The following is a 14416-nucleotide window of genomic DNA, read 5'->3' on the forward strand; positions in this document are numbered from 1 at the left end:
GCCATGCCCCTGCTCCTCCCGGGGGCACCTGCCATGCCCCTGCTCCCCCCTGGGGGCACCTGCCATGCCCCTGCTCCCCCCGGGGGCATCTGCCATGCCCCCGCTCCCCCCGGGGGCATCTGCCATGCCCCTGCTCCCCCCGGGGGCACCTGCCATGCCCCTGCTCCCCCCAGGGGCACCTGCCATGCCTCTGCTCCCCCCAGGGGCACCTGCCATGCCCCTGCTCCCCCCGGGGCACCTGCCATGCCCCTGTTCCCCAGGTGGCACCTGCCATGCCCTTGTTCCCCAGGTGGCACCTGCCATGCCCCTGCTCCTCCCGGGGGCACCTGCCATGCCCCTGCTCCCCCCTGGGGGCACCTGCCATGCCCCTTCTCCCATCCGGGGGCACCTGCCATGCCCCTGCTCCCCCCAGGGGCACCTGCCATGCCCCTGCTCCCCCCGGGGGCATCTGCCATGCCCCCGCTCCCCCCGGGGGCATCTGCCATGCCCCTGCTCCCCCCGGGGGCACCTGCCATGCCCCTGCTCCCACCCGGGGGCACCAGCCATGCCCCTGCTCCCACCCGGGGGCACCAGCCATGCCCCTGCTCCCATCCGGGGGCACCTGCCATGCCCCTTCTCCCACCCGGGGGGCACCTGCCATGCCCCTGCTCCCCCCGGGGGCACCTGCCATGCCCCTGCTCCCACCCGGGGGCACCCTGGCTGCCCCGCCCGCCCGCCTCTCCGTGCAGATAAGATTTCCTGTATTGTAATGTAAACTCGGGAAGGAGGGGAGAGAGGGAGCGAGTGGGAGGGCGTGGACGCGTGCGTGGAGGGAGGGGGGGGGCGTGGACGCGTGCATGGAGAGGGAGGGGGCCGTGCCAGGCTGGGCCAGCGCATGTGGAGCCTCCGCTCTCAGCACGAGGAGCTCAGAGTCACGGGCACTGCGAGGGGAGAAGACGTGAGCATCCCACCTCGAGCCGGAGAGAAGGGGGCACCCCGAGACCGCTGCACCCCCATCTTTGAGGTCTGGGAGAGACCACCTGAGACCAGCTGAGACCGCTACACCCCAACCTTGAGATCTGGGAGGGACCACCTGAGACTGCCTGCACCCCATCATTGAGGTCTGGGAGAGACCACCTTAGACCACCTGAGACCGCTGCACCCCCAACCTTGGGGTCTAGGAGAGACCCACCTGAGACCGCTGCACCCCACCCTTGAGGTCTGGGAGGGACCACCTGAGACTGCCTGCACCCCAACCTTGAGGGCTGGGAGAGACCACCTGAGACCGCCTGCACCCCAACATTGAGGTTTGGGAGGGACCACCTGAGACCACTAGCACCCCGAACCTTGAGGTCTGGGAGGGACCACCTGAGACCACCAGCACCCCCAACCTTGAGGTCTGGGAGAGACCCACCTGAGACCGCCTGCACCCCAACCTTGAGGGCTGGGAGAGACCACCTGAGACCGCTGCACCTCAACCTTGAGGGCTGGGAGAGACCACCTGAGACCGCTGCACCCCAACCTTGAGGGCTGGGAGAGACCACCTGAGACCGCTGCACCCCAACCTTGAGGGCTGGGAGAGACCACCTGAGACTGCCTGCACCCCAACCTTGAGGTCTGGGAGGGACCACCTGAGAGTGCCTGCACCCCCAACCTTGAGGTCTAGGAGAGACCCACCTGAGACCGCTGCACCCCACCCTTGAGGTCTGGGAGGGACCACCTGAAACCGCCTGAGACCGCTGCACCCCGACCTTGAGGGCTGGGAGAGACCCACCTGAGATCGCCTGCACCCCAACCTTGAGGGCTGGGAGAGACCACCTGAGACTGCCTGAGACTGCCTGCACCCCAACCTTGAGGGCTGGGAGAGACCACCTGAGACCACCTGAGACCGCTGCACCCCAACCTTGAGGGCTGGGAGAGACCACCTGAGACCGCCTGCACCCCAACCTTGAGGGCTGGGAGAGACCACCTGAGACCGCTGCACCCCCAACCTTGAGGTCTAGGAGAGACCCACCTGAGACCGCTGCACCCCACCCTTGAGGTCTGGGAGGGACCACCTGAGACCGCTGCACCCCCAACCTTGAGGTCTAGGAGAGACCCACCTGAGACCGCCTGCACCCCAACCTTGAGGGCTGGGAGAGACCCACCTGAGACTACCTGAGACCGCTGCACCCCAACCTTGAGGGCTGGAAGAGACCCACCTGAGACTACCTGAGACCACCTGCCGCACTCCCGGAATCTGGAGAAGAGCCCATCGCCTGCAGAACACCGAGAGTTTAAGGAGCCCCCCCTCAGACTGCCTGTCCCCGCCCAACGTTAGAGGGAGACCCCCTGAGGCTGAGACCCCGAGCTGCGTGACCTGTGACCCCGAGGCGCTGCAGCATCCTTGGCTTCTGGTCCTTGGCTACAAGTCTTGGTGGTTTTGGAGCCCCCGGGACAGGGCCCCAGGACAGGGCCCCAGAGGATTGAGACACCGGGATCCCTGGAAGCCATGGCCCTTCAGACGCAGCGCCTCCTGCCTGGTAAGCGCTTCTTCTGGGAGGGGGTGTCTCAAGTTATGTGTGGTGATGTCTAAACTAGTGATCCACAGACCAGCCGCCTCCTCAGCCTTCCACCCACAGACCGGCCCCCTCCTCAGCCCTTAACCCACAGACCGGCCCCCTCCTCAGCCCTTCACCCACAGACCAGCCCCCTCCTCAGCCCTTCACCCACAGACCAGCCCCGCCTCAGCCCTTCACCCACAGACCAGCCCCCTCCTCAGCCCTTTACCCACAGACCGGCCCCCTCCTCAGCCCTTCACCCACAGACCAGCCCCCTCCTCAGCCCTTCACCCACAGACCAGTCCCCTCCTCAGCCCTTCACCCACAGACCAGACCCCTCCTCAGCCCTTCACCCACAGACCAGCTCCCTTCTCAGCCCTTCACCCACAGACCAGTCCCCTCCTCAGTCCTTCATCCACACACCATTCCCCTCCTCAGTCCTTCACCCACAGACCAGCTCCCTCCTCAGCCCTTCACCCACAGACCAGCCCCGCCTCAGCCCTTCACCCACAGACCATCCCCCTCCTCAGCCCTTCACCCACAGAGCAGCCCCCTCCTCAGCCCTTCACCCACAGGCCAGCTCCCTCCTCAGCCCTTCACCCACAGACCAGTCCCCTCCTCAGTCCTTCATCCACAGACCAGCCCCCTCCTCTGCCCTTTACCCACAGACCAGCCCCCTCCTCAGCCCTTCACCCACAGACCAGTCCCCTCTTCAGCCCTTCACCGACAGACCAGTCCTCAGCCCTTCACCCAGAGACCAGTCCCCTCCTCAGCCCTTCACCCGCAGACCAGCCCCCTCCTCAGCCCTTCACCCACAGACAACCCCCCTCCTCAGCCCTTCACCCACAGACCAGCCCCCTCCTCAGTCCTTCACCCACAGACCAGCCCCCTCCTCAGCCCTTCACCCACAGACCAGCCCCCTCCTCAGCCCTTCACTCACAGACCAGCCCCCTCCTCAGCCCTTCACCCACAGACGAGCCCTCTCCTCAGCCCTTCACCCACAGACCAGTCCCCTCCTCAGCCCTTCACCCACAGACCAGCCCCCTCCTCAGCCCTTCACCCACAGACCAGCTCCCTCCTCAGCCCTTCACCCACAGACCAGCCCCCCCTCAGCCCTTCACCCACAGACCAGCTCCCTCCTCAGCCCTTCACCCACAGACCAGCCCCTCCTTAGCCCTTCAACAACAGACCATTCCCCTCCTCAGTCCTTCACCCACAGACCAGTCCCCTCTTCAGCCCTTCACCCACATACCAGCCCCCACAGACCAGCTCCCTCCTCAGCCCTTCACCCACAGACCAGCCCCTCCTCAGCCCTTCAACCACAGACCATTCCCCTCCTCAGTCCTTCACCCACAGACCAGCTCCCTCCTCAGCCCTTCACCCACAGACCAGCCCCCTCCTCAGCCCTTCACCCACAGACCAGTCCCCTCCTCAGCCCTTCACCCACAGACCAGCCCCTCCTCAGTCCTTCACCCACAGAGCAGCTCCCTCCTCAGCCCTTCACCCACAGACCAGTCCCCTCCTCAGCCCTTCACCCACAGACCAGCTCCCTCCTCAGCCCTTCACCCACAGACCAGCCCCTCCTCTGCCCTTCACCCACAGACCAGCCCCGCCTCAGCCCTTCACCCACAGACCAGCCCCCTCCTCAGCCCTTCACCCACAGACCAGTCCCCTCCTCAGCCCTTCACCCACAGACCCGCTCCCTCCTCAGTCCTTCTCTAGCCGCTTCTGGCAAGGGATGTGGAAAATTTGCATTATTTGCTTCAGCATTATTACGAGCAATTTCGGACAAATGATGCAAAATTATGCATATTAATGCAAAATGCGAAATTAGCATGTAGCGTTATATTTGAGGGTAGAATGTGTTTTGGATGCAAGGATGCATTGTGCGCTAAGAAAAGGTCCTACGCCAGAAGTGCTCCGAAGCGCACCGGGCTCTGGCCCTTCCAGGGGTTCTTGTGCGCTCACCCGGCGCTTTGGTCCTTCCAGGGGTTCACCTGGCCTCTGGTCCTTCGAGGGGTTCTTGTGTGCTCACCCGGCCTCTGGCCCTTCGAGGGGTTCTTGTGCTCTCACCCGGCCTCTGGCCCTTTGAGGTTTTCTTGTGCGCTCACCCGGCCTCTGGTCCTTCCAGGTGTTCTTGTGCGCTCATCCGGTCTCTGGTCCTTCGAGGGGTTCTTGTGCGCTCACCCGATCTCTGGCCCTTCCAGGTGTTCTTGTGCACTCACCCGGCCTCCGGCCCTTCCAGGGGTTCTTGTGCGCTCACCCGGCCTCCGGCCCTTCCATGTGTTCTTGTGCGCTCACCCGGCCTCCGGCCCTTCCAGGTGTTCTTGTGCGCGCACCCGGCCTCTGGCCCTTCGAGGGGTTCTTGTGCGCTCACCCGGCCTCTGGTCCTTCCAGGTGTTCTTGTGCGCTCACCCGGCCTCTGGCCCTTCGAGGGGTTCTCGTGCGCTCACCCGGCCCTTCGAGGTGTTCTTGTGCACTCACCCGGCCTCTGGCCCTTCGAGGGCTTCTTGTGCGCTCACCCGGCCTCTGGCTAAGCATGAGCGAATTTTGCGAATCTGGCGTTCGCGAATTTTGCGAATTTGCGAACTCGCAATCCGCAAAATCCGCGAATTCTCGCGAATTTGCGGGATTTTTTTTGTGTTCGTAAGGATTTCTGCCAGTTCGCGAGGGTTTTGTACCAGTTCGCAATTGCGAACTTACATGTCGGCTCGCAACGGTCGCGATTATGTTGTTTCTACGTCTGGTTCATCATCACAGGTTCCCAGCACCCTCTGTTTCACCCCTGCCACCCTCTGTTTCACCCATGCCACCCTCTGGTACATCAATGCCATCCTCTGGTTCATCATCACTGTAGATTATGGGGGGAAAAAGCAAGCACACCAGCCCTGCTTCAACTGACATGAATTAATTTGGGGTTGATTTATTAATGTGTCACTGTTTTAAAATTCCAGTCTGGCACCTACTTCCTTATCTGTAATTTGCTTTCTGTTGCAGTGCAATTTTTTTTCTAGGACCTTTTATGGCCTACTTGTATCTATTCTATGAGCCTGCTGTGAGGGTCAGAGCAGGGTCATACAATTGTTGCAACTAGCAACTGAACTCTGGAGGGGCCCCAGTCAGGAAGCACTACAGGGAATGGTTACTAATGATGAGTTTGAACTTTTGAACCTGCTGAAGGCTTTCACTTTTGCAAAACTCGTTTTTCTGCAGAACAGCATTACAGCAACTGTAATTCCCCAAACAAGCTTACTTGTGAAAGTTGATTTCTAATCCAAAAGTGATCCAAAGAAAGTCAAAAGGCCTCAAATCCAAAAAAGTGCAGGCAAATGTCAACCTGAGGAGTTATTCTGATAAAAATCATCATTTTCAGAAGGTCTATGCTGCTTGCTAGTGGATTTCTTGTGCAGAATTGCAATTTTTGTAATTTCACGAGTGCGAGATTGTTGCTGCCTACATGTTCGCAATTGCGAACTTACACTGCACGCCGCAAAATTGTATCACCAAGAAAAAAAAATCCGCTGCGTGCGAATTTGCGGATTTTTGGTAAATTTGCGAGCGTTCGCGGATTGCGAATTTACCGAAAATCCGCAAAATTCGCGAGCGGAACGGATTTTCCACCCATGCTTACCTCTGGCCCTTCGAGGTTTTCTTGTGCGCTCACCCGGCCTCTGGCCCTTCGAGGTTTTCTTGTGCGCTCACCCGGCCTCTGGCCCTTCGAGGGGTTCTTGTGCGCTCACCCGGCCTCTGGTCCTTCCAGGTGTTCTTGTGCGCTCACCTGGCCTCTGGCCCTTCAAGGGGTTCTTGTGCGCGCACCTGGCCTCTGGCCCTTCGAGGGGTTCTTGTGCGCTCACCCGGCCTCTGGTCCTTCGAGGGGTTCTTGTGCGCTCACCCGGCGCTTTGGTCCTTCCAGGTGTTCTTGTGCGCTCACCCGGCCTCTGGCCCTTCGAGGGGTTCTTGTGCGCTCACCCGGCCTCTGGTCCTTCCAGGTGTTCTTGTGAACTCATCCGGCCTCTGGTCCTTCAAGGGGTTCTTGTGCGCTCACCCGGCCTCTGGCCCTTCCAGGTGTCCTTGTGCGCTCACCCGGCCTCTGGCCCTTCGAGGGGTTCTTGTGCGCTCACCCGGCCTCTGGCCCTTCGAGGGGTTCTTGTGCGCCACCCGGCCTCTGGTCCTTCTAGGTGTTCTTGTGCGTTCACCCGGCCTCTGGCCCTACGAGGGGTTCACCCAGCCTCTGGCCCTTCCAGGGGTTCTGGTGCGCTAACCCGGCTCTGGCCCTTCCAGGTGTTCTTGTGCGCTCACCCGGTCTCCGGCCCTTCCAGTTGTTCTTGTGCGATGTTCTTGCGCGCTCACCCGACCTCCGGCCCTTCCAGGTGTTCTTGTGCGCTCACCCGGCCTCCGGCCCTTCCAGGTGTTCTTGTGCGCTCACCCGGCCTCCGGCCCTTCCAGTTGTTCTTGTGCGCTGTTCTTGCGCGCTCACCCGACCTCCGGCCCTTCCAGGTGTTCTTGTGCGCTCACCCGGCCTCCGGCCCTTCCAGGTGTTCTTGTGCGCTCACCCGGCCTCCGGCCCTTCCAGGTGTTCTTGTGCGCTCACCCGGCCACCTGCCCTTCCAGGTGTTCTTGTGCGCTCACTAAGTTGCTATGAGCGACGCGTCTTTATACGACTTGGCATTATAGCACCATTTTCAGCATTTCACATAACAAGTGTAACACAAATGATTTGAAATGCTGGGGCTCACTTTAGACAGAGTGGACGCCCCAGATCACAGGGGTGACCGGCCTCGATAGCTGGGATCTTAGCAAATGGACAGGCCTTGTCTGTGACGTGCAATCACTGACGTAGAGTCACTAGTATACCTATTACAAATAGCAGCAGTAGAATAGAAAAAAACGCAGCACTGAACCCCCCTCCCCGCAGATTGTGGTTAGTAATCAGATTACTTCTGTGCTCCAACAGAGAGCACTGCAGCTGCAAGGGAGCACAGCCATGAGCTCTGCAGAGGGCCATGACAGATGGAAGGCTCAATACAAGTCTGGAGCGCAAACCATTACAAATCACAAATCATGACTTATTGTCATAAAAGATTCATTGACAAGAGATGTTATTTGACATAAAGATTCACAGCCCCAACGGCGCGGAATGCAATGATAGCTATAAAGCAATATATTGAGCGATCCGCATGAAAGTAGACGCAATGACGGATTGTACAACCCAAGAAAAGCTTAAACAACACGTAGTCAGATTCAAACACAGCCAACACGTTTTGTCATTATTCAAGACTTCCTCAGGGCTATTGACGCATGATGAAAATGCTGTAGTAGTAGACCCATATTGTAGTTGTATACCTGTATGGTAGTTGTATACCCGCATTGTAGTTGTATACCCGTATTGTAGTTTTATACCCATATTGTAGTTGTATACCCGAATGGTAGTTGTATACCTGTATGGTAGTTGTATACCCGCATTGTAGTTGTGTACCCGTATTGTAGTTGTATACCCGCATTGTAGTTGTATACCCGCATTGTAGTTGTATACCCGTATTGTAGTTGTGTACCCGTATTGTAGTTGTATACCCGAATGGTAGTTGTATAACTGTATGGTAGTTGTATACCCGCATTGTAGTTGTGTACCCATATTGTAGTTGTGTACTGTATGGTAGTTGTATACCGAATGGTAGTTGTATACCTGTATGGTAGTTGTGTACCCGTATTGCAGTTGTGTACCCGTATTGTAGTTGTATACCCGAATGGTAGTTGTATACCTGTATGGTAGTTATATACCCGCATTGTAGTTGTATACCCGCATTGAAGTTGTGTTCCCGTATTGTAGTTGTGTACCCGTATTGTAGTTGTATACCCGCATTGTAGTTGTATACCCGAATGGTAATTGTATACCTGTATGGTAGTTGTATACCCACATTGTAGTTGTATACCCATATTGTAGTTGTATACCCGTATGGTAGTTGTTACCCGAATGGTAGTTGTATACCTGTATGGTACTTGTGTACCCATATTGTAGTTGTGTACCCGTATTGTAGTTGTATACCCGAATGGCAGTTGTATACCTGTATGGTAGTTGTATACCCGCATTGTAGTTGTATACCCGCATTGTAGTTGTATACCTCATATTGTAGTTGTGTACCCGTATTGTAGTTGTATAACCGAATGGTAGTTGTATACCTGTATGGTAGTTGTATACCCGCATTGTAGTTGTATACCCGTATTGTAGCTTTATACCCGTATTGTAGTTGTATACCCGAATGGTAGTTGTATACCTGTATGGTAGTTGTATACCTGCATTGTAGTTTTATACCCGTATTGTAGTTGTATACCCGAATTATAGATGTATACCTGTATGGTAGTTGTATACCTGTATGATAGTTGTGTACCCGCATTGTCAGACGAATCACGAAATGTGAGTCTATCATGTGTAATAGGAGTTTGCTGTCTGTGTTCATGAGGTGCCTGGTATCAGTCCTCCCTGAAGTGCATCATGAGAAGTATCAATGAAAGTAGTAAAAGTGCTCCAACCCCTTGGAAAGGTAAAACACAAGACATAGAATCTGCCTGATTGAAACTTTACCCCAATCCATCCTCGTAAGCACATCTCATGTTGTGCTATGTCTGCTGTGAGATGCTCAGCAGACGCCACTTGGCCTCTCATGTTATGCTGCGTCTGCTGTGAGATGCTCAGCAGACGCCTCTTGGCCTCTCATGTTATGCTGTTATGTAGCTTCTTCTGTGAGATGCTCAGGAGACGCCACTTGGGCTCTCATGTTTTGCTGCGTCTGCTGTGAGATGCTCAGCAGACGCCACTTGGCCTCCCATGTTATGCTGCTTCTGCTGTGAGATGCTCAGCAGACGCCACTTGGCCTCTCATGTTATGCTGTCTGCTGTGAGATGATCAGCAGACGCCACTTGGCCTCTCATGTCATGCTGCATCTGCTGTGAGATGCTCAGCAGACGCCATTTGGCCTCTCATGTTATGCTGTTATGCAGCTTCTGTTGTGAGATGCTCAGCAGACGCCACTTGGCCTCTCATGTTATGCTGTCTGCTGTGAGATGCTCAGCAGACGCCACTTGGCCTCTCATGTTATGCTGTCTGCTGTGAGATGCTCAGCAGACGCCACTTGGCCTCTCATGTTATGCTGTCTGCTGTGAGATGCTCAGCAGACGCCATTTGGCCTCTCATGTTATGCTGCGTCTGCTGTGAGATGCTCAGCAGACGCCACTTGGCCTCTCATGTTATGCTGCGTCTGCTGTGAGATGCTCAGTAGACGCCACTTGGCCTCTCATGTTATGCTGTCTACTGTGAGATGCTCAGCAGACGCCACTTGCCTCTCATGTTATGCTGCTTCTGCTGTGAAATGCTCAGCAGACGCCACTTGGCCTCTCATGTTATGCTGCTTCTGCTGTGAGATGCTCAGCAGACGCCACTTGGCCTCTCATGTTATGTTGCTGCTGTGAGATGATCAGCAGACGCCACTTGGCCTCTCATGTCATGCTGCGTCTGCTGTGAGATGCTCAGCAGACGCCATTTGGCCTCTCATGTTATGCTGTTATGCAGCTTCTGCTGTGAGATGCTCAGCAGACGCCACTTGGCCTCTCATGTTATGCTGCGTCTGCTGTGAGATGCTCAGCAGACGCCACTTGGCCTCTCATGTTATGCTGCGTCTGCTGTGAGATGCTCAGCAGACGCCATTTGGCCTCTTAGGTTATCCTGTTATGCAGCTTCTGCTGCGAGATGCTCTGCAGACGCCACTTGGCCTCTCATGTTATGCTGTTATGCAGCTTCTGCTGTGAGATGCTCAGCAGACGCCACTTGGCCTCTCATGTTATGCCGTCTGCTGTGAGATGCTCAGCAGACGCCACTTGGCCTCTCATGTTATGCTGTTATGCAGCTTCTGCTGTGAGATGCTCAGCAGACGCCACTTGGCCTCTCATGTTATGCTGTCTGCTGTGAGATGCTCAGCAGACGCCACTTGCCTCTCATGTTATGCTGCTTCTGCTGTGAAATGCTCAGCAGACGCCACTTGGCCTCTCATGTTATGCTGTTTCTGCTGTGAAATGCTCAGCAGACGCCACTTGGCCTCTCATGTTATGCTGCGTCTGCTGTGAGATGCTCAGCAGACGCCACTTGCCTCTCATGTTGTTGGACAGGCCACATGAAGGGCCGCTCTCCCCCGGCCCAACCAGGCCTGAGCCCAGTCCCGCAAGTACCACACACCACCATTGCACGTCCCCCGTCCCCTCAGGGACCCCTGCCCTCGAGCCTGCCGACCTCGAGGGTCCGATCCACTGCCGGCCCACGCGCCCAGCCTGGGGCGCCATCTTGGACACTCCACCACGAGGCCGCCTGGCCCCCGATCGACCTCAACCCTGGGCCTGGCCCGGCCTCAGACATTCCGGCACCACCCTCCACCCAGGAGGTGAGCGGGCTACTTGGCAAGTCAATGGGAGAAAGAGGTGCCGATGGCTCTCCCCCACCAAGTGCCGCTCGCCCATCGCCTCCCCGGGCGCTGGCTCCACCCCCCTGCTGGGTGTCTGGACTCCCCCATCCCGGACCTCCCGACCTCCAAGTGCGAGGGTCCGGACATCAAAGCACGCCAGCCCTATAACTGGGGCAGCTCCAGAGCAGGAAGGCAGTTGTATCTTGGAGTCGAGAGACGTAAAGAGGAACTCATCCTGGACGGACTACTGGCGCTGCCATAGCTCTGTCCTGTGCACCATCGTCCTGCCTGTTGGCGCTGCCACAGCCGTCGTAACCTTCATCCTTCATCGTCGTCGGGATCTGCTGGCGTGGCCGCGGACCGTTGTAACCGTCATCTTCTACCGGGACCTGCAGGCTCCGCCGCGGACCGTCGTCCTTCCTTCATCCATCTCGGGACCTGCTTGGCTCCTCCACGGCCCGATCATCTAGAACGCCGAGCTCGAGGATTGAGAGCTATTTTGTACTCATTGGTAACTAAGACTGTCCCGCTACCCCTTTCCTAAACCAGAGACTAGAACCGAGGGGACCCCTGAGTCCAGACCTCCTTGTATCCATCATCGTAACCTAAGAATTGCATATAAAGTCTCGTTAACCTTCAACCTTGTGTGGTGTCCGTCTGTGGGGGGGAAGTTACTTATCTGTACAGTCGTTGGAGACGGCTCTCCCTGGAGACCTCTCCCCGTAACCTCGGCCGACCCTCCCGGTCCGTCTAACATTGGTGGCCAGCGGCGCGATCCGAATCACCGCATAAACGTACAGAGAGTAGCTCACCCCACGACGAAGTCACAATGACCACGAAAGAGAGCGGATCAACCGAGAAATTCCAAATGGAGAAATTGGAGGAGTACAACCATCGTGAACTTAAACAATTCTGCATCGAACTGGGTATCGCTACCACCGGACTGAGTACCAAGGACGATTTTAAGCATGCCCTAGAATCTTGGGCAGAAACCGGGGCTGCCGGAACCCCTGATCAAAGCACCGTAGAAAAAACGACCACGGCCCCGGAAGGGCAAAGAACGGGTCTCTCGCAAGGCGAGATCCAGGAAAGAGAAAGGACCCGACTACACGAACTAGAAATGGCCCGACTTAAAATGGACGTTGAACTTAAGTTGGCCGAACAAAAAATCAACTTAGAGCACCTGCGTCTCCGAGAAGAAAGAGAGGAGAAACAGAGACAAAGGGAGCTCGAGGAAAAAAAACTAGCGTACGAACACGAACGAAACCTAGCCGAGATCAACCTACGCAAGCAGAATAAAGAAGCAGGGGTACCCGAGCGACCCCCCACCTCAGGGGCCACAGACAAAAAGGTACACATCCCCAAGGATGTTGTCCGAGAATACTTCAGAGAGGACGACATCCAGCAATGGTTTAAAGCCTATGAAATCGCTATGACTGCACACCGGATCGATAGAAGCGACTGGGGAGCCGGTCTCTGGGGAAGATTCCTCAATGAGGGCCGCGACACCCTACTACAGCTCCCGGACCACCAGATGACCTCCTACGACCATATGAAAGCGGCCCTCCTCACCCGCTATGGTCTCACACCCGAGATGTACCGTCAGAGGTTCCGAGACTGCACCCGCATCCCGGGTACAACTTGGGTGGACTATGTAACATACTTTAGCCGAGCCTTCGAGGGCTGGATCCGAGGAAGCAACGTCACGACCTACGAGCAACTATTTAACCTGATGGTATGGGAGCATCTGTCGAACAATTGCTTCATTGAACTCCGCCAACACCTCCTCGACAGCAAGTTAACGGATCCCCGGCAGCTCGCAGCCGAAGCTGACCGGTGGGAGATCACCAGAGTGGGCCGGAATGGGTCCTACGAACAGAACCGGAACAACAATGGTCAGCACCGACCCAGAGGAGGAGGAGGGGGCCAAGGGCGAGGAAGAGACAACGCCCCGGTCGCCCCCGCTACCAACACCACCCCCCCGGCCAACCGGGGCAGCACCCCAGCGCGACCGGGGTACAGAGCCAATGTCACGTGTCACCGATGTCAACGAGTCGGCCACTATGCGAACGACCCAAACTGCCCGCAGTACCAGAGCCCAAGACCCCGCCAAGTGGCCGCTGCAGCCCTAGGGGAAGAACAGATCTCCGAGGAACAGGAAGAGTACGAACAAGAGCATCAAGAGTGGGAGCCAGCCGCCATGACTCTAGCCTGCTTAGGGGGGAAAGACATGGTCCCGCGGGTCCCCCTACCCGCTAACACCCAGAAGTACAGCCAATGGGTGAGCATCAATGGACACCAGGCCGAAGCCCTTCGTGACACCGGGGCCAGTGTAACAGCCGTCCGCTGTCACCTGGTGGCCCCAGAACAGTATCTACCGAACATTCTCTGCCCTGTACGATCAGCCGATAACTCGGAGAGCCTGTGTCGGATGGCCTGCGTCCCCTTCGAATGGGGGGGGGTCTCCGGCATGTTGAAAGTGACGGTCCGAGACGATGCCCCCGTAGACTGCCTCCTGGGCAATGACCTGGAAAGCTCTCCGTGGGCCGCCGTGGAGCGAAAGGAACACCTGGGGATGTTGGGCGTCCCAGACTGGGCGTGCGTCACCACCCGTTCCATGGCCGCCCGTGCCAACCACCAGCCAGAAGAACCCGAATGGCCGGCGCCACCGCCTCCGGTCGCCCCAGCCGAAAACACCGACCGTAACATTCCCGCCGAACCAGCTCAACCTACCGACCTCGCTAACCTCGACCAGTGGCCTCAAGAAGGGGGGCCCACGCAAGAACAATTTCGCAAAGAACAGAAGACCTGTCCCTCCCTCGAGGGACTCCGCCAGCAAGCGCTCGCCCAAAGCGCAGGGGATACCCCCGGAACTCATTGGGTCTACTGGGACAATGATCTGCTGTACAGCGAGCAAAGAATCGCCGAGCTGGGGAGCAACCGAGTACTAGTGGTACCCCTCCGTTTCAGAGACTTCCTGTTAAACCTGGCCCACGATGTCCCCCTGGCAGGACATCTGGGACAAGATAAAACCTACAGTCGCCTAGTGACCCACTTCTTCTGGCCCAAAATGAGAAACGATGTGCACCAGCATTGCCGATCTTGCCCCACGTGCCAAGCCAGTGGGAAGAGCGGCCGCAAACTAAAGGCTCCCCTGCAACCTTTTCCCGTGGTCACTACCCCGTTTGAGAGAGTCGGAATAGACATTGTGGGGCCCTTGGACCCACGCACAAAACAAGGACATCGATTCATCCTGGTGCTAGTGGACCACGCCACCCGCTACCCTGAGGCTGTTCCTCTGCGAACTGTGACAGCCCCGGTGGTCGGCCGGGCCCTGATGGGGATCTTCTCCCGTGTGGGCTTCCCCCGAGAAGTCGTCAGCGACAGAGGCACGAACTTTATTTCCAAATACATGAAGTCCCTCTGGCAACAGTGCGGGGTCACCTACAG

At 57.3% G+C, this 14416-nt stretch overlaps 1 protein-coding gene across 1 annotated transcript in view; it reads left to right on the plus strand.

Annotated features, from left to right (window-relative positions):
• The first annotated feature begins 1835 nt into the window (after window positions 1–1835).
• The window catches only part of RTN4RL2 (reticulon 4 receptor like 2), an 84117-nt gene continuing 71536 nt past the window's right edge, over window positions 1836–14416 (plus strand). The window contains exon 1 of the mRNA XM_086953365.1: window positions 1836–2501. Within this exon, the coding sequence (XP_086809491.1) occupies window positions 2471–2501 (31 nt within the window). The 5' untranslated portion in view covers window positions 1836–2470. The remainder of the gene's footprint in view (window positions 2502–14416) is intronic.

Source organism: Lissotriton vulgaris, chromosome 1_2 (assembly GCF_964263255.1).
Source record: "Lissotriton vulgaris chromosome 1_2, aLisVul1.2, whole genome shotgun sequence".
In the NCBI taxonomy this organism is placed as follows: Eukaryota; Metazoa; Chordata; class Amphibia; order Caudata; family Salamandridae; genus Lissotriton; species Lissotriton vulgaris.